This window comes from Silurus aristotelis (genome assembly GCF_946808225.1).
Source record: "Silurus aristotelis genome assembly, chromosome: 4".
Taxonomy (NCBI): Eukaryota; Metazoa; Chordata; class Actinopteri; order Siluriformes; family Siluridae; genus Silurus; species Silurus aristotelis.
Genome location: NC_139577.1, coordinates 8,515,296 through 8,536,919, shown reverse-complemented (window position 1 = coordinate 8,536,919; position 21,624 = coordinate 8,515,296). Strand labels below are relative to the sequence as shown.

The 21,624-nt window shown below is 43.2% G+C and overlaps 1 protein-coding gene across 2 annotated transcripts in view; it reads right to left on the bottom strand.

The window, feature by feature from the left end:
- Positions 1-21,624, bottom strand: part of slc8a3 (solute carrier family 8 member 3) — a 39,433-nt gene that overhangs the window by 1,869 nt on the left and 15,940 nt on the right. Inside the window, exons 3-5 of one of the 2 annotated variants that reach the window (XM_083539918.1) lie at positions 9,542-9,648; positions 6,861-6,878; positions 6,314-6,438 (exon numbers count right to left, since the gene is read on the bottom strand). In XM_083539918.1, coding sequence (XP_083396044.1) covers positions 6,314-6,438; positions 6,861-6,878; positions 9,542-9,648 — 250 coding nt within the window. The remainder of the gene's footprint in view (positions 1-6,313; positions 6,439-6,860; positions 6,879-9,541; positions 9,649-21,624) is intronic. The other variant, XM_083539919.1, reaches the window with a different exon arrangement.

The following is a 21,624-nucleotide window of genomic DNA, read 5'->3' as shown; positions in this document are numbered from 1 at the left end:
TGTGTGTGTGTGTGTGTGTGTGTGAGTGTGTGTGTGTGTGCGCGCGTGCAAGTTACAAACGTGTTTGCGTGCAGAGGTGGAAAGATAAAGATGATAATACATTTTATTTACTCGCATTGCTGTAATTAAGTAGTTTTATGTGTACTTCTGTTTTTTTTTATTTTTAAATCTGCAATTTTACTTTTACTTAAGTATGTTTTATTTGAAGTATTGCATTTACCTACATTTGAAATCATATCCAGTACTAAGTAAAAAAAAAATGAAACAACTAAAAATAATGCAAGGGGGGAAAAATTCAAGCCGCAGAAACTACCGCACTGATTGATCAATGGGCAGAGAACAAACGTGCCAAACTCGAAAGATGGAGACGGACAAGACAGACAACAATGATGCAGACTGTCTGAATTCTGAATCTGCTTTAGAATTTTCTCTCACTATCATAAATTACATTATAACAGGATGTTTTTTTTTTTGCTGTAAAAGTGCATAACTCACATTAGATTCAAGTCATGGACTATTGTTTTTTTATTTTATTTTTTTATTTGATTATTTCTTTGATTTACTTCAATTGAAAACAAGTTTGAGATGTATATCCACTTGTCATTCTTGAACTACAATATAATTCCCTTAACCATCCTCTGTAAATTTTACTCTAAACACAGTTTAAAATAGCTACTTTTTAGTTTAGTTTTACTTGAGTATATTTTTAGACTGTACTTAAGTGAATTTTCATTGTAACAGTACTTTTACTTGAATATAATTATTCTTTCCACCTCTGCCTGTGTGTATTAAATGTGTATATGTGTTAGGGGTTTGTTTGGGTGTATATGTACAGTATGTGTAAAGGGGTGTGTGTGTTAGGTATGTGTACATGTTAGGTGTTTGTCAGAGACAGGCCATTAGCGTCAGTAAGACCTTCTATGCTGCCTAAACTCTATCAGAATAACTGACTTACATTTCGATATATTTTTGTCCATGAATATGTATTAAATTATTCCCAATAGTATATTCTCTTTATTTCAAGCAACACAACCAAGTTTCTCTTGGGTGTGCTGCTTGTTAGAGTGAGTGTAAGTTTTGGTTTGAGTTTCGATCCAATCAGATTTCAGCCATGATCACTGCAGGCATCCTAATAATTCAAATCCATGTTGCTTGAAGCTTTAACCAATTAGATTGTGACTTGCTTACGCTAAGGCCTACTTGAAGGCATCTAAACATTTTGGCATTTTCACGTTCTTTGATTGGATGGTAAGAGACTAGTCAGAGCACATAAACCGCATCCTTAGTAAACTGCACAAGCTCAAATATATTAATTCTAGATTACATAGTTTTTTTATTCCACAATGGCTGACAGAGGAGAAGAAATTTGGTCGCAGATACACTTACAAGGACATTTACAAGACGGACTTTTCAAGAAAAGCTGGACATTGTAAGAAAAGATCGCCAAAACAGGTTTATTATAAACTAATTAATAAGGTTTATTATGAACTATTTTGACTTTTTCAGTGACTTGTATAGTTTATGTACAGCCAGGTCCATAAATATTGGGACATCGACACAATTCTTAAATTTTTGGCTCTATACACCACCAAAATGGATTTGAAATAAAACGAACAAGTTGTGCTTTAACTGCAGACTGTCAGCTTTAATTTGAGGGCATTTACATCCAAATCAGGTGAACGGTGTAGGAATTACAACAGTTTGCATATGTGCCTCCCACTTGTTAAGGGACCAAAAGTAATGGCACAGAATAATAATCATAAATCAAACTTTCACTTTTTTAATACTTGGTTGCAAATCCTTTACAGTCAATTACAGCCTGAAGTCTGGAACGCATAGACATCACCAGACGCTGGGTTTTATCCCTGGTGATGCTCTGCCAGGCCTCTACTGCAACTGTCTTCAGTTCCTGCTTGTTCTTGGGGCATTTTCCCTTCAGTTTTGTCTTTAGCAAGTGAAATGCATGCTCAATCGGATTCAGGTCAGGTGATTGACTTGGCCATTGCATAACATTCCACTTTTTTCCCTTAAAAAACTCTTTGGTTGCTTTTGTAGTATGCTTTGGGTCATTGTCCATCTGCACTGTGAAGCGCCGTCCAATGAGTTCTGAAACTTTTAGCTGAATATGAGCAGATGATATTGCCCGAAACACTTTAGAATTCAATCTGCTGCTTTTGTCAGCAGTCACATCATCAATAAATACAAGAGAACCAGTTCCATTGGCAGCCATACATGCCCACGCCATGACACTACCACCACCATGCTTCACTGATGAGGTGGTATGCTTAGGATCATGAGCAGTTCCTTTCCTTCTCCATACTCTTCTCTTCCCATCACTCTGGTACAAGTTGATCTTGGTCTCATCTGTCCATAGGATGTTGTTCCAGAAATGTGGAGGCTTTTTTAGATGTTGTTTGGCAAACTCTAATCTGGCCTTCCTGTTTTTGAGGCTCACCAATGGTTTACATCTTGTGGTGAACCCTCTGTATTTATGCTGGTGAAGTCTTCTCTTGATTGTTGACTTTGACACACATACACCTACCTCCTGGGGAGTGTTCTTGATCTGGCCAACTGTCGTGAAGGATGTTTTCTTCACCAGGGAAAGAATTCTTCAGTCATCCACCACAATTGTTTTCCGTGGTCTTCTGGGTCTTTTTGTGTTGCTGAGCTCACCGGTGCGTTCCTTCTTTTTAAGAATGTTCCAAACAGTTGTTTTGGCCACGCCTAATGTTTTTGCTATCTCTCTGATGGGTTTGTTTTGTTTTTTCAGTCTAATGATGGCTTGCTTCACTGTTAGTGACAGTTCTTTGGATCTCATCTTGGAGAGTTGACAGCAACAGATTCCAAATGCAAATAGCACACTTGAAATTAACTCTGGACCATTTATCTGCTCATTGTAATTGGTATAATGAGGGAATAACACACACCTGGCCATGGAACAGCTGAGAAGCCAATTCGCCCATTACTTTTGGTCCCTTAACAAGTGGGAGGCACATATGCAAACTGTTGTAATTCCTACACCGTTCACCTGATTTGTATGTAAATGCCCTAAAATTAAAGCTGACAGTCTGCAGTTAAAGCACAACTTGTTCGTTAGAATTGTGTCGATGTCCCAATATTTATGGACCTGACTGTATATATAAAATCTGTGGCAGGTCATGTATTTCACCCCCAGGCCTATTACACCCCCAGTGGTCTCGTGCCTGAATCAATCCACCTCTTTATACCATCATTATGATGCCATGTCTATAGAAACCATCAATCTGGTAGAGAAACAGAGCTCTGCATCACGGACAGGAATTTTATACAGAGAGAATGAAGGACAACCATGCAAATTAAAGTTTTCCTGGGGATTAGAAATAAAGGAAAATTTGAGTTTTGTGCAAATTCAACATGGAAGAAAACACAAAAGTATAAATGGTTCTTAAAATAAGTAAAAAAAAAAAAACTTTGTAAGTGTATCTGCAATCAAAACATCTGTCAGACATTGCGGAATGAAAAAACAGCTATGAATTCAAAGTCTGTTGGGTAAAGTAACAGTCCCAATGACATGTATGTTAAGCTAAAGGCTAAAGGAAAATTCTGAAGGCTTTAGGACAGATTTCAGTGAACCTGTCCTAAATGGGTGAAATATTAATGTCAAGTCAAGTCAAGTTTATTTCTATAGCGCTTTTTACAACGGACATTGTCTCAAAGCAGCTTTATAGAAATCAACAGTCAAGGTGAATGGTTTGCATTTATCCCTGATGACTGTGGCAAGGAAAAACTCCCTTAGATGTTATGAGAAAGAAACCTTGAGAGGAACCAGACTCAAAAGGGGAACCCATCCTCATTTGGGTGAGAAATGGATAGTGGATAGACACGTTAACATAAACATACACTTCTGAAAGCAGTGCAACCAAGAGAAAAACTATGAAATAAATAGAATATAATATTGGCAATAAATACATACATATTCATGGAGAAATATAAAATAAAACATAAGTCAGTGATTCTGAGTTTAGGACAGTAGCTTGCCCTGGACAGCCCTCCACTGACTATATATAAATTTGTGTGTGTGTGTGTGTGTGTGTGTGTCTGTCTGTCTGTCTATGTATCTAATCTATCTATCTATCTATCTATCTATCTATCTATCTATCTATCTATCTATCTATCTATCTATCTATCCATATATCTATCTATCTATCTATCTCTCTCTCTCTCTCTCTCTCTCTCTCTCTCTCTCTCTCTCTCTCTCTATATATATATATATATATATATATATATATATATATATATATATATATATATATATATACGTCAAGGCAACAAAACTATGAATTAACAAGTGGAATTATATACATAACAAAAAAGTGTGAAACAACTGAAAATATGTCATATTGTAGGTTCTTCAAAGTAGCCACCTTTTGCTTAGATTACTGCTTTGCACACTCTTGGTATTCTCTTGATGCCTACTTTGAAAAACCTACAATATGACATATTTTCAGTTCACTTTTTTGTTATGTATATAGTTTTGTTATAGTACATAGTTTTGATGCCTTCAGTGTGACTCTACAATTTTCATAGTCATGAAAATAAAGAAAACTCTTTGAATGAGAAGGTGTGTCCAAACATTTGGTCTGTACTGTATATATATATATATATGCAGCCATTTGCTAAAATCATTTAAGTTCATTCTTCTTCCTCATGAATGTACACACAGCTCCCCATACTGACAGAAAAACACAGAATTGTTGACCTTTTTGCAGATTTATTAAAAAAGAAAAACTTAAATATCACATGGTCCTAAGTATTCAGACCCTTTGCTGTGACACTCATATATTTAACTCAGGTGCTCTCCATTTCTTCTGATCATCCTTGAGATGGTTCTACACCTTCATTTGAGTCCAGAAATTTTTGATTATACTGATTGGACTTGATTAGGAAAGCCACACACCTGTTTATATAAGACCTTACAGATCACAATGCATGGTAGAGCAAATGAGAATCATTAAGGTCAAATGAACTGAACTGCCTGAAGAGCTCAGAGACAGAATTGTGGCAAGGCACAGATCTGGCCAAGGTTCCAAAAAATTTTTTGCTGCACTTAAGGTTCCTAAGAGCACAGTGGCCTCCATAATCCTCAAATGGAAGACGTTTGGGACGACCAGAACCATTCCTAGAGCTGGCCGACCGGCCAAACTGAGCTATCGGGGGAGAAGAGCCTTGGTGAGAGAGGTAAAGAAGAACCCAAAGATCACTGTGGCTGAGCTCCAGAGATGCAGTCGGGAGATGGGAGAAAGTTGTAGAAAGTCAACCATCACTGCAGCCCTTCACCAGTGGGGCTTTATAGCTGAGTGGCCCGACGGAAGCCTCTCCTCAGTGCAGGACACATGAAAACCCGCATGGAGTTCTCCAAGATGGTGAGAAATAAGATTCTCTGGTCTGATGAGACCAAAATAGATCTTTTTGGCCTTAATTCTAAGCGGTATGTGTGGAGAAAACCAGGCACTGCTCATCACCTGTCCAGTACAGTCTCAACAATGAAGCATGGTGGTGGCAGCATCATGCTGTGGGGGTGTTTTTCAGCTGCAGGGACAGGACGACTGGTTGCAATCAAGGGAAAGATGAATGCAGCCAAGCACAGGGATATCCTGGACGAAAACCTTCTCCAGAGTGCTTTGGACCTCAGACTGGGCTGAAGGTTTACCTTCCAACAAGACAATGACCCTAAGCACACAGCTAAAATAACGAAGGAGTGGCTTCACAACAACTCCGTGACTGTTCTTGAATGGCCCAGCCAGAGCAATGACTTAAACCCAATTGAGCATCTCTGGAGAGACCTAAAAATAGCTGTCCACCAACGTTTACCATCCAACCTGACAGAACTGGAGAGGATCTGCAAGGAGGAATGGCAGAGGATCCCTGAATCCAGGTGTGAAAAACTTGTTGCATCTTTCCCAAAAAGACTCCTGGCTGTATTAGATCAAAAGGGGGCTTCTACTAAATACTGAGCAAAGGGTCTGAATACTTAGGACCATGTGATATTTCAGTTTTTCTTTTTTAATAAATCTGCAACAGTGTCAACAATTCTGTGTTTTTCTGTCAATATAGGGTGCTATGTGTACATTAATGAGGAAAAAAATGAACTTAAATGATTTTAGCAAATGGCTGCAAAATAAAAAAAGAGTGAAAAATTTAAGGGGGTCTGAATACTTTCCGTACCCACTGTATATATATATATATATATATATATATATATATATATATATATATATATATATATATATATATACAAACACAGTCATACACATGCACAAACATACATACACACCTTAAACTCATAGGACTCTTCAATGATAACTTCAAGTTTTGAATGCTCTCCCAGGATTGGCTTCCCCATCTCAGCAACTCTCCTCGCCTCCTCTTCCTCTGATGTCAACTTCCTGTCAGGAACATCTGTGTGAAAGAGAGAAAGAAAGAGATAAAGAAGCAGAGAGAAAGAAAGAGAAAGAGAGAGAGAGAGAGAGAGAGAGAGAGAGAGAGAGAGAGAGAGAGAGAGAGAGAGAGAGAGAGAGAGAGTTAAATCTCGTGTTTTGACTGGATGGTAATTGTGCAGTTAGATGGAATTAGAATAGTCAGGCCTGTTGTTGGTTATCCAGGCTGCCATCTGATTGGTTCATCACAATTAATATGCAAATTAGCTCAAAACATTGAGAGCCAATCACGTCCTGATTTCTGTTTAAACCTCACAGCATTTTAATATCCACTTAAACGTACACTGTTACTTTTAAACACACACACACATACACACATACATACACACAGACAAAGAAAAAAGCCAGGCAGTAAATGAAGGAGACCAGGACAATGGTACTTACCATCAGCTAACAACAGAGCTATAGCAGACAGAGACACAGAGAGAGAGAGAGAGAGAGAGAGAGAGAGAGAGAGAGAGAGAGAGAGAGAGAGAGAGAGATGGATGAAGAAGTAAATGCCAGGGAAAAGACAGAGAGTGATATAGAGAGATGATGTGATGATTGTATGATTTATGAATTTGTTTATTCTCTTCATATGGCGATGATGAATTTTCTATCCTTAGCTGGTAATGCTAACACTGTCAGAATACACAATGCTACATGCCCACAAAGCTCTCTCATTTACCCCCATCTCCATTAGTTTCTCTATACATCTCTCTCTGTCTCTCTCTCAGGTTTAATTTAAACCCATTACACTGTGGTCCTAGCAGACAGATATCACCATCACCATGGCAACAGTTACTGGACAACCGCCTCCACCTTATCTCCTACTCACTGAGGGTAGGTGTATGTGTGTGTGCGTGTGTGTGTGTGTGTGTGAGTGTATGTGTATGCAAACTTCCAGACTATTGCATTACTTCCTGTTCATTCCTGTTCATTATAATCTGTGATTATATAATAATGTGAATATAAAATAAATAAATAAAAGAGAATGGATGGTGAATTAGGGTTTATGGGGTTTAAGGGGTGGTGTATGGAATGTAAAGTAGTGGTGTTTGTGGTGTCAGGGGCATATAGGGTGATAGGGGGTTTAAATGGGCCATAAAGCGAGTGTATGGGGTGTTAAAGGAGGTGGATGTGGTGTAAGAGGGTGTATAGTGGGTAAAGTGGGTATGTAAGTGGGTGTATGGGATATAAAGCGGGGGTGTATGAGGTGTAAAGTGGGCCAAAGGGTTGCTAAAGAGGGCATATGTGATGTAATGTTGTATAAAGTGAGAGTGTATGGGATATAAAGTGGGGTGTATGGGGTATAAAGTAGGAATATATGTGATGTGGTATAAATTGAGGTTGTATGGGGTATAAATGGGGGTGTGTGGGATATAAAGTAAGGGGGAAAATGGGATGTAATGTGGTATAAAGTGGGGTTGTATGGGGTATACAGTAAGGGCATATGTAATGTAATGTGGTATAAAGTGGGGGTGTAAGGGGGTGTATGGGGTATAAAGGGGGGTGTAAAGTGGTGCTGTATAGAGGGGGTGTAATAGATTGAGTAATGGAATGTTCCAGAGTAATGACTATGGATCATCAGCTCCTACTCTGTTGCTGCTGAAACACGATACAGCACAACTAATCATTACTAACTGAAGTCCACAAAGTATCTGCACCTCCTGAAGCCAATCTGAGCAGACTGGTGTTCATACTACAGCAGTAACTCTAACACTGTGACACACTGTGTGTGTGTGTGTGTGTGTGTGTGTGTGTGTGTGTGTGTGTGTGTGTGTGTGTGTGTGTGTGTATACACGCTATGATCAACTCTATTTTCCCAGTGGGAGTGTCTCAAGTTTAAAGTCTGTGTTTCCCAGAGGAGGATTAACAGTGTCACATCAATCTAAATCAGGAATCATACTTCCTGTACAGGGCTATTAGTGTTTCTGCAGATGTCCTGTCACACACTCTCACACTCAAATACACAAACTCTCTGTCCCTGTGCATGTGCGTATGATCATGTGTCTGTACACAGTGTGTATACAGTGTGTGCATGTGTGTATGTATGTACAATGTGTATGTTTTTATATATGTATGTGTACTCACGCGCACACACACACACACAACTGTGTGACTGATCTGTACAACTTGGACTCAAACACACAACCGTACTCACTTCACACATCCCTGTCTTCAGCACCACTCATATTACATCACTTCATTACTACAAACTGTTTACATGCTGTTTTTGCACATCTTTTTTGACTGCTGCTATTGCTCTTTTGCACAACTTTTTGTTTATATTTTTGTTAATTACAATGTTCACTTTACTCTTTTACACTGCAGTGTGCAATATACAACAAGTTTACTGGTGGCGCTATTTTGTGTTTTTTGTATTTGTCTACACTGTCTTGTGTTGTCTTGCACTGTCCTGTATTGTCTTGCACTGTTTGTGTTGTCTTTGCACTGTTTGCACCAGGTTGCACATGATGCACTTTATGTGGTGAGGACACTTACAGTATTTTTCGGACTATAAGCCGCTACTTTTTTCCCACGTTTTGAACCCCACGGCGATGCAATAATATGAACTCTTGAGAGAAATAGTTGTGAAAGGAAGGAGTAAGACAGAGAACAATGACTTTCTTGGTTGGCTACTGTTTAGATACAAGCCGTTGTAACGCGTTGAGTCTGGGTGAAGGGAGAGTTTACTTCTGGCATGCTATTCCCAAAATACTGCTATGCTCCTAAAGGAAGCGCAACATATTTCACCCGTTACACTGTGTGTAACGTGTCTTTCGTTAAAGCCTGTGTAAAGTACATTAGTGTAGACAGGCTTATAGACAGGTGCGGCTTATTTATGTTAAAAATAAAAATATTTGTAAAATTCAGTGGGTGTGGCTTATATATGGGTGCGCTTTATATTTCGGAAATTATGGTACTAGTCCTTAGCTCTATGTTGTTTTATGTAGCACCAGAGTTCAAGAGGAATGTTGTTCTATTTCACTGTGTACTGCGTCAGCTATATATGTTTAAAATGACAATAAAAGCTTCTTCACCTGACGACTTGTGTACAATGTGTGTATACAGTGTGTATATACCTTTTTGCAGGCTCATGTCCACCATGCGTGGCTCTGCCAGTTCCAGGAAGAAGTTTTTATTCTTCTCGTACTCCTCATCATCTATTATCCTCACCTGGATCATTTTACTGACACACACACACACACACACACACACACACACACACACACACACACAGTTAGCATGTCACAGTTGGAGAAATAGTCAATTGTCAACCCTGAATACATCTGAGATCTGATCAGTACAAATATATATTTTTATCTCCTATACACACACACACACACACACACACACACGCACACACACAAAGATCAGGAAACTTTATTCGTGGAAGGGGGAGCGATAAGTGTATTGACAGTAATGGAGATAAATTATCTGTTCATCGTGATGTGTACAACAACCAGTGTCTGCCTCTGTCTTTAACTCTGACCACATGTCTTTTTATAAGTTATTTAGTTATCCTGTATAACGAGAAACTACATGGTTCACACACACTAACACACACCACACAGCTCACACACACACACACACACACACACACCACACAGCTAATAAATGAGCTTGTGCAGAATGCTACAGATACAGTTTGCAAGCTCTGTCTAGTGGCGTGAAAATGTTGACGTTATTGTACGCCTGCTAGAGGGCCCCAGTGTCGCCAAATTTTGATTGATTAAAGCAACAGCCTTCAAACAACATGGATTGTAACTACAGGTGCCAACACTGCTAACTCTGAAGGACTTAAGCCAGATTTCTGTGTGGATTTATTGGCTGTTTTTCATTCCACAATGGCTGACAGAGGGGAAAAAACTGATTTGGTCACAGATACACCTTCAAGGACATTTACAAGACAGACTTTTGAAGAAAAGCTGGACATCGTGAGGAAAAGTCACCAAAACATTTGTTATGCTTTTTAATGAACCGCTTATACTTGTTTGTTTTCCTTCTTGTAGAATGTGCACAAAACACACACAATTTGCCTTAATTTCAAATCCCCAAGAAAACCATAATGCAGAGAGGGTCATTTTATTAGGTTAATATCGATGCTTCTTGTAGAGATTATGTATATGGGTGGTGCAGTTGTGGCTACAGTGAAAGGAGATGTGTTGAATTATGTTCATTGGGTTTCTTGCTTTAGTAGCGGCATTCATTCTCACTGTTTGAGATATCTGTCTGTGATGCAGCGCTCTGTTACACTGCTTTTCTCTATAATATTGATGGTTTCTATTGCCATGGCATTAGACGCTAGCATTAGAGGAGCGCATCTAGAGTCTATAGAGGATTAGTTAGTGTGAGAGCAGTCCAGTTTCTGCAGGGGAAAGTCTGGATGCCTTAGGTGAAGTAAGCATCTGTTAGCATTAAAGCCCTTGCAAAATATCTGTACTTTCTACTCCTTCCTATTTCAGCACAGGCTCGTTCCGTGAGTTTTAATCTATTTCCTGTCTTTGCATGGATTTTTCAATCTACCACTGATGTATCATTTCCTGACTCTCACACATCATAGATGTAGGCTAGTTTACGAAGCTAACAATGAGCAAGGCAGCAGGCAACAATAAGTCTAGCTAACGTAGATGAGACAGAGGATGTCAGCGATGTATGATTATGTATGATACATTCATTAGGTAACAAAATGTAAAATTATTTTGTATTAATATATTAATTAGGGCTGTCAAAAGATTAATAACGCATTAACGCAAATTCAATTTAAGGGTGCAATTTTTATTAACACGCAATTATTGCAGTGCGCATTTCTGTTTGACCATTTTTATAAAAAATTATAAATAAACTAATAAAAAAGATCAATTTTATTTATAAAATAAATTAAAACCTTGAGCTTAACACGTTTATTTATTTATTTATTTATTCAGAAATTAAAAAAATACAAAAACAAAAAATTATTTTAAATCAGTAAATATTTGTTTTATTGATGCGCCAAGTCTCAAATCAGCACCAAAATCCACCATGATGCACACATCCAGTAATTAACCCTGTTAACAAACGGCACCAATGCGTTTTGTGGCAATTTTTCCCTCATAATGCCAAAACGAACTAAAATTACTTGTCTTTTTTGATCGTACAGATAAGAGCAATACATCATTCAAATCTGTAAAGGGTCTACTTTTATTTGTATATACTCATAATAACAACAAAACACTGTGCTTTTGTAAAATAAAGAAAACAAACAGGGGGTGCTCTCTGCCGTATCTCTCTCTGTCATTTCTCTTCACAAAGCAAATTAATACTTGCCTCACAGACATACAAAATAATACTTATTTATAAAAAAACAAATATTTACTGATTATGTAATCTGTATAAAAGTTTGAAGAGGTACAGTTTTTCAGGTGTCACCTCGTTAACTGTCTGTGTGGAAACATAGCAAAGGTTCCGTTTGGTGTCCTGATGTTTTACGTAATTTAAGACACCATAATTACACTAAAAATGTAAAAGAATATTTTGTCTTCATGCAGTTTCGTTTCACTAATTATAACTTAAGTTTCGTTTCATTTCACTAATAATAAACATAGATTTATATAAAGCATCCATATATGTCCATGTCCTTGTTGATGAGATTAATAAAAACTTGAAAAGTATTAACTTCCCGTGGGCTCACCACCTGCAGGAGGGGCCGTAAGGGACGGTGCTGTGAGGATTGGGCAGCAGTCGAAGGCGGGGGCCTGCTTAGACTGCTGCCCCTGCGACACGAATTACGGATAAGCGGGAGAAAATGAATGAATGAATGAAAAGTATTAATTTAAGGTACATTTAAAACAGATTACAATGTGCGACTGAAAAAGTTTTTTATTTGAATCTATTTAAAGCCCTGATAATTATATGACGTGACGTACAGTTACCAGCGTGACACTAAAACAGGAAGTAGTAATGGCTTTATATTTATTCACTGTATATGCTTTCATATATACCATTTGTTGTAAATATGCTAGATATTTATCTGCACTTCTGCACAACTGCTACATTTTGCACTTCTGGTAGATGCCAAACTGCATTTTGTTGCTGTGTACCTGTACAATGCAATGACAATAAAGTTCTATCTATCTATCTATCTATCTATCTATCTATCTATCTATCTATCTATCTATCTATCTATCTATCTAATCTAATCTAATCTAATCTATCTACAGTGCCTTGCGAAAGTATTCGCCCCCCTTGAACTTTGCGACCTTTTGCCACATTTCAGGCTTCAAACATAAAGATATAAAACTGTAATTTTTTGTGAAGAATCAACAACAAGTGGGACACAATCATGAAGTGGAACGAAATTTATTGGATATTTCAAACTTTTTTAACAAATAAAAAACTGAAAAATTGGGCGTGCAAAATTATTCAGCCCCTTTACCTTCAGTGCAGCAAACTCTCTCCAGAAGTTCAGTGAGGATCTCTGAATAATCCAATGTTGACCTAAATGACTAATGATGATAAATAGAATCCACCTGTGTGTAATCAAGTCTCCGTATAAATGCACCTGCACTGTGATAGCACTGAGCATCATGAAGAACAAGGAACACACCAGGCAGGTCCGAGATACTGTTGTGGAGAAGTTTAAAGCCGGATTTGGATACAAAAAGATTTCCCAAGCTTTAAACATCCCAAGGAGCACTGTGCAAGCGATAATATTGAAATGGAAGGAGTATCAGACCACTGCAAATCTACCAAGACCTGGCCATCCCTCTAAACTTTCAGCTCATACAAGGAGAAGACTGATCAGAGATGCAGCCAAGAGGCCCATGATCACTCTGGATGAACTGCAGAGATCTACAGCTGAGGTGGGAGACTCTGTCCATAGGACAACAATCAGTCGTATACTGCACAAATCTGGCCTTTATGGAAGAGTGGCAAGAAGAAAGCCATTACTTAAAGATATCCATAAAAAGTGTCGTTTAAAGTTTGCCACAAGCCACCTGGGAGACACACCAAACATGTGGAAGAAGGTGCTCTGGTCAGATGAAACCAAAATATTTGGGTTTCGAACTTTTTGGCAACAATGCAAAACGTTATGTTTGGCGTAAAAGCAACACAGCTCATCACCCTGAACACACCATCCCCACTGTCAAACATGATGGTGGCAGCATTTTTGCAAGGAGGAATGGGCAAAAATTTCAGTCTCTCAATGTGCAAAACTGATAGAGACATACCCCAAGCTACTTACAGCTGTAATCGCAGCAAAAGGTGGCGCTACAAAGTATTAACTTAAGGGGGCTGAATAATTTTGCATGCCCAATTTTTCAGTTTTTTATTTGTTAAAAAAGTTTGAAATAGCCAATAAATTTCGTTCCACTTCATGATTGTGTCCCACTTGTTCTTCACAAAAAATTACAGTTTTATATCTTTATGTTTGAAGCCTGAAATGTGGCAAAAGGTTGCAAAGTTCAAGGGGGCTGAATACTTTCACAAGGCACTGTATCTATCTACTTTTTACTTAAGTACATTTCAGAGCCCAAACTTCTTTACTTTAACTTGAGTATAAAAGTATAGTCAGCACTTAAACTTTTACCCGAGTCTCTTAAAACATGAGTATCTGTAATAAAGTGAAGGGTGTGTACTTTTGCCATCTCTGCCCATGGGAGCACCATTCCTCTCTGCATCACATGTCCAACAGGTTTGATCTTCTCAGTGAAGCATACTATCTCAGGGAGTTTTTCCTTCACCACAGTTTGCACTGGCTCATTTATTAAGGATACATTTATTAGGAATAAACATATACATTAGTTTGTACAACTTTATAACCATTATCTCTGTAAAGCTGTACACTACACAGCTCACACACACTCTAACATACATCACACAGCTCACACACACTCTACATACACCTCACAGCTCACACACTAACACACATCACACAGCTCACACACACTCTAACATACACCACACAGCTTATACACACTCTTAACACACACCACACAGCTTACACACACTAACACACATCACACAGCTCACACACACTCTAACATACACCACACAGCTCACACACACTAACACACATCACACAGCTCACACACACTCTTAAATACACCACACAGCTTACACACACTCTTAACACACATCACACAGCTCACACACACTCTAACATACACCACAAAGCTCACACACACTAACACACATCACACAGCTTACACACACTCTACACACACACCACACAGCTCACACACACTAACACACATCACACAGCTCACACACACTCTAACATACACCACACAGCTCACACACACTAACACACATCACACAGCTCACACACACTCTTAAATACACCACACAGCTTACACACACTCTTAACACACATCACACAGCTCACACACACTCTAACATACACCACAAAGCTCACACACACTAACACACATCACACAGCTCACACACACTCTAACACACATCACACAGCTCACACACACTCTAACATACACCACACAGCTCACACACACACTAACACACATCACACAGCTCACACACACTCTAAAATACACCACACAGCTCACACACACTTTTAACACACATCACACAGCTTACACACACTAACACACATCACACAGCCCACACACACTAACACACATCACACAGCTCACACACACTCTAAAATACACCACACAGCTCACACACACTCTTAACACACATCACACAGCTCACACACACTCTAACATACACTACACAGCTCACACACACTCTAACATACATCACACAGCTCACACACTTTACATACACCTCACAGCTCACACACACTAACATACATCACACAGCTTACACACACTCTAACATACACCACACAGCTTACACACACTCTAACATACATCACACAGCTCACACACACTCTACATACACCTCACAGCTCACACACACTCTAACACACACCTCAGAGCTCACACACATTCTAAACACACACCACATAGCTCACACGCACTCTAACACACATCACACAGCTCACACACACTCTACCATACACCACATAGCTCACACACACACACACACACACACTCTAGCACACATCACAAAGCTCACACACACACTCTAACATACACCACACGTCTCACTGTAAATGAATGAATATTCTGAGACTTGCCACAGCAGGAGAGACAGGTAGAGTGATGATGATGATGATGATGATAATGATGGATACCTGTCTCACTGTCTGCATGAATTCCCCTGTCCATCTGTTTCCCTTCTCTGAGCACCACACAGGAAGAGAAACTCTGCCTTGTTGTTGCCATGGTTACTTTAACACACACACACACACACACACACACACACACACACACACACACACACACACTGACAGCAAGGCAGGGTCTGTCTCAATCCACCACTTACACCTGTCTAAGGCAAGAGAACAGGCTCTACTAATAAATGGTGTGTGTGTGTTTTTGTGTGTGTATGTGTGTGAATGTGTTCAAAACGTAAAAACTGTCAGTGGTGTATAATAAAGTTGTCGTGCTTTTTTAGAGGTCTACATTCTGATTACAAAGCCTCACTCGCTTCCTTCTGTCCTCCCAGTTTAACACTCTCTCCAGAGTGAGAGAAGTTGAGTCAGCATGCACACTCCTCTTGTGGTGCACACACAAACACACAATCACACCTTTCATTACGGTTAGCATGGAGAGTGAGAACCATCATGAACTCCTCAACAACCGTTACCAAAGTGGGCACAAAAGTGTGTGTGTGTGTGTGTGTGTGTGTGTGTGTGTGTGTGTGTGTGTGTGTGTGTGTGTGTGTGTGTGTGTGTGTGTGTCAGGGATCCACCAGCCACGCCTTCTCCTAACCCTCATATCCACCCTAGCAGCTCACCTGATTACTAATCATCATCACCTGGGTCACATCAGTCACCACCATATATAAACCCCAGTCGTTCACAGTCTCACCGTCCGTTCTACAGCTTAGGCCTACGAACATTGTGGACTCTCTCACCCTTTGTGTTTACATCACGCTTCATGTGTGTTGGACGTTTCTTTTGTTTTCTGTATTTCTTTTGTGTTTTAGTTCATGCCTGCGTGTTGTTCTGCTTTGCTCTTTCATTTCTTGAGTGACTTAAGTAAACACGTTTCTTGTACATTCAACCTCCGGTTTCCTGCGAGTTCTTGTGCCTGACAGAAGAACGGACCTTTAACAAAACCGAAGGGCAACAGGGAAAGGAGCTAAACCGCGTTACCTTGGTATGGAGGATCAGCCCGCAGCCGCGGCTGCGGATTTGGTTGACCGACCCGCGGTCGCGATTCCTCCCCGTTCAGCTTTCGGCAGCCCGGTTGCGCTCCCGGCTTCTTTTTCCGGAAACACGGCTGAGTGCCAGGGCTTCCTGCTTCAGGTATCCCTGTATATCGAGATGCAACCCCAGAACTTTCCCAGCGAACGAGCTAAGGTCGCGTTTTTGATATCCCTTCTCTCCGGAAGAGCGCTCGCGTGGGCGAGAGCGCTCTGGAGCGCAGCGAGCCCGGCGCTGACGTCATTTGCCGCTTTCACTGGGCATTTCGCCGAGGTCTTTAGCACCGCCCCCGGGGATACCTCAACGGCAGATCAGCTGCTGAACATCCAGCAGGGAACTGACAGCGTTTCGGGTTACAGCCTCCGCTTCCGTACTCTGGCGGCATCTGCTGGCTGGAACGAGAAGGCGCTGCTGGCTGTGTATCGCAGGGGGTTAAACCAAGAGCTCCGGCTGGCAATGGCCACCTTTGATGACACCCTAGGACTAGAGGCGTTTCTTCAGAGATCTATCCGCGTTTCTCAACACCTGACTGCTGGCCGGTTTCCCCTGCACGACCCAGCGCCCGCCATGGCGGCATCAGCAGCTCCATTGCCGGAACCCATGCAACTCGGCTCACAGCGACTATCTCAGCAGGAAAGGGAGCGCCGACGGGCGACTCAGGCCTGCCTCTACTGTGGAGAAGGAGGACATCGGGTGGCCCAATGCCCAGTTAGACCTCCCCGTCGGACGGTGAGTAGTGTCACTCTTACTTCTGACATTACTCATTTGTCCACACTCCAGGTCACCTTAAAAACCCCCGCTCACTCTTTATCTGTCATTTCTCTGGTCGACTCAGGATCAGCGGGAAACTTCATCTCACAGGCGTGTCTAGAACGCCTCCAGCTACGCCGGCAGCGGGGATCTCAGGAACTAACCGTGCAGACTATCCAGGGACGTCCTTTAGGACGGGGTAAGGTGAAGCACTGCACGCCCCCTATCACCCTCCAGGTCGGAGTGTTACATCACGAGGAAATCCAGCTTCTCGTACTGGAGGATTTGACAGTGGACGTGATCCTAGGTCGTCCCTGGTTAGCCAAACACTCCCCTACTTGTTCCTGGGACCCGTGTGACATCTTGGAGTGGAGCCCCACCTGCCGGCAGACATGCTTACATCCACTCCCGACTCCACACCGGACCACCTTGACCTTGGCAGCAACTCGAGTTGAAGGAGCAAAACAACCCTCTCAGGTGGAAGTCCCCCAGGTCTACCATGCTTTCTCGGACATCTTCAGCGAGGAGGCTGCTACCAGGTTACCCCCACACCGGCCATGGGACTGTGCCATTGAACTGAAGCCCGAAGCTAAGCTACCGAAGGACGGATATACCCCTTGGCAGCCCCGGAACACCAAGCGATGGAGGGTTATATCCAGCAGGCCCTCCGTCAGGGTTTCATTACACAGTCAACCTCTCCGGCGGCTTCCAGTTTCTTTTTTGTGGCCAAGAAGGATGGAGGTTTGCGGCCGTGCATCGACTACAGGGGCTTGAACGCACAGATCTCCCCGCTTCCGTATCCGCTCCCCCTGGTCCCGGCAGCCTTGGAGGAACTACGGGAGGCTCGCGTTTTCACCAAACTAGACCTCCGAAGTGCCTACAACCTGGTGCGCATCCGAGAGGGGGACGAATGGAAGACGGCCTTCATCACTCCCTCAGGCCATTACGAGTACAGGGTCATGCCGTACGGGCTCTCCATTGCTCCAGCCGTCTTTCAGACCTTCATGAACGAGGTTTTCCGTCCTTTTCTCCATCGGTTCGTGATCGTTTACATCGACGACATCCTGATCTACTCACGTACGCTACAAGAACACCATCAACACGTCACCCAAGTCCTAGAACGGCTGCGAGAACACCGACTGTACCTCAACCTCTCCAAGTGTGAGTTTCACCATTCGGAGACGCAGTTCCTAGGTTATGTCATCGACGCAGCAGGCATCAGGATGGATGAGAGAAAAGTGATGGCCGTACGAGATTGGCTGGCCCCCACCACGATCAAGGAGCTCCAAAGGTTTCTAGGGTTCGCTAACTTCTACCGCCGGTTCATAGGAGGTTTCAGCCTGGTTACCGCCCCGCTCACATCACTATTGCGTGGTAAGGCCAAGGTCCTTTCCTGGACCCCGGAGGCACAGAAGGCTTTTGGGGAACTACGCAAGAGGTTCTGTACCGCCCCAGTTCTTCGTCACCCTGACCCTCAGCTCCCATTCGTCGTCGAGGTGGATGCATCCTCCACGGGAGTAGGGGCCGCCCTCTCCCAGCGTTCAGGGAACCCCCCGCGGCTCCATCCCTGTGCTTACTACTCAAAGAAGTTATCCTCCGCTGAACAGAACTACGACATAGGTAACCGGGAACTCCTGGCCATCAAGCTGGCCCTGGAAGAGTGGAGACACTGGCTGGAGGGGGCCGCTCATCCTTTCATAGTCATCACCGACCACAAGAATCTCCAGTACCTCCGCGAGGCCAAGCGTCTAAACCCCCGTCAGGCGCGTTGGGCTCTCTTCTTCACCAGGTTCAACTTTAGCATCACATATCGGCCAGGGTCAAAGAACGGCAAGGCTGATTCGCTCTCCAGGGTCTATGGGCCTGAAGAACCCGTCGAGTCAGGACCGATCTTGCCTCCCACGCTCATTTTGAGTCCCATTGTGTGGGACATGGACGGGGATATTCGCGCGGCCACACGGAGGGAACCCGCGCCCCCTGGTTGCCCCGGAAACCGAACCTATGTGCCACAAGAATGCCGACAGACCCTGCTCAGGTCTGTTCACGAAAACCCAGGCTCGGGGCACCCGGGTCGGAAACAAACCCTACGTCTGGTTCAGGGACGTTACTGGTGGCCCAGGATGAGCAATACGGTGGCGGAGTTCGTCCGGGGCTGCAACACCTGCGCCATGTCAAAGACCCCCCGGCATCTGCCAGTGGGTAAACTCATCCCCCTGCCTATTCCACAACGACCATGGTCGCACATCGGCGTGGACTTCGTCACTGACCTTCCTCGCTCGGGGGGTTATACATGCATCCTAGTGGTCGTCGATCGGTTCTCTAAAGCCTGCCGCTTTGTTCCCCTACAAGGCCTCCCCACAGCCCTGGATACGGCAGAAGCCCTCTTCCATCACGTCTTCCGCAATTTTGGCCTTCCGGAGGAAGTGGTGTCTGACCGAGGTCCCCAATTCACCTCACATGTCTGGAGAGCATTCTTTCGGCTACTGGGGATCGCGGTCAACCTGTCATCTGGGTATCACCCCCAGTCGAATGGCCAAACCGAACGGAGGATCCAAGACCTGGGAAGGTACCTACGGTCATACTGCCACCAGGATCAGGAGGAGTGGAGTCGGTTCTTGCCCTGGGCGGAGTACGCCCAGAATTCATTGCGCCAGGATACAACAGGACTCACGCCTTTTCAGTGTGTGTTAGGGTTTCAGCCCCCGCTGTTTCCTTGGACCGACGAGCCCGCCAATGTACCTGCAGTGGACCACTGGTTCCGGGAGAGTGTTAGGACGTGGGAGGCTGCACACACCCAACTGCCCCGGACAACCAGAGAAACCCAGCGTCATGCTGACGCACGCAGAAGGGAGGCCCCCTAGTACAGGCCCGGAGACTGGGTCTGGCTGTCCACTCGGTATCTGCGACTGCGGCTTCCTTGCAGGAAGCTGAGCCCCCGGTACATCGGGCCATTTCAGATCGAGAGGCAGGTCAACGAGGCAGCTTACCGGCTAGTACTCCCACCGCGGTACCGGATTCACCCCACCTTTCATGTGTCGCTCCTCAAACCTTACACCCCCGTGGACACACTGCGACCCAGGGAAATTGCACCCCCGCCACCGGAGGTGTTGGAGCAGCCCTCAGTCTACTCGGTGAGAGAGATACTGAACTCACGGCGTCGGGGCAGCAGCCTGGAGTATCTCGTGGACTGGGAGGGTTACGGCCCCGAGGAACGGTCGTGGGTGGCGCGGCGGGACGTACTGGACCCTGCGCTCCTGGAGGAGTACCACGCCGCTCATCCGTTGCGTCCTGCCCCCCGGGGTCGGGGTCGGCCGCGGCGCAGGGTCAGGGCTTCAGGAGCCGCCTCTGGGGGAGGGGGTACTGTCAGGGATCCACCAGCCACGCCTTCTCCTAACCCTCATATCCACCCTAGCAGCTCACCTGATTACTAATCATCACCACCTGGGTCACATCAGTCACCACCATATATAAACCCCAGTCGTTCACAGTCTCACCGTCCGTTCTACAGCTTAGGCCTACGAACATTGTGGACTCTCTCACCCTTTGTGTTTACATCACGCTTCATGTGTGTTGGACGTTTCTTTTGTTTTCTGTATTTCTTTTGTGTTTTAGTTCATGCCTGCGTGTTGTTCTGCTTTGCTCTTTCATTTCTTGAGTGACTTAAGTAAACACGTTTCTTGTACATTCAACCTCCGGTTTCCTGCGAGTTCTTGTGCCTGACAGTGTGTGTGTGTGTGTGTGTGTGTGTGTGTGTGAATTTGCTTAGAAGTGCATTTCCAAAATGTGAATGTCTATTAGTGGAAACTTGGACCAGACGAAGCTGCTGATTGGTTGTCTGCTGCCGTGCCCACTATGACATCAACAGCTGTCAGAATAAATTTAACTTCTCCAACATTCCAACAGTATGTGAGAAAGTGGGGTACATTAACACTCGAGAACTGCCACTTTCATCTACCCCAACACACACACACACACACACACACACACTCGCACACTACCCTCACCTAAACAAACATACAGAGACAAACTGAGCTGTCTCTCTCTCTTTCCCGTCTAACTCTTTCATGTCACTCTGATTATATAACACACACACACACACACACACACACACACACACGATAAATATAAAGCCTTTTTTCCAATGCATATGTGTGTCTC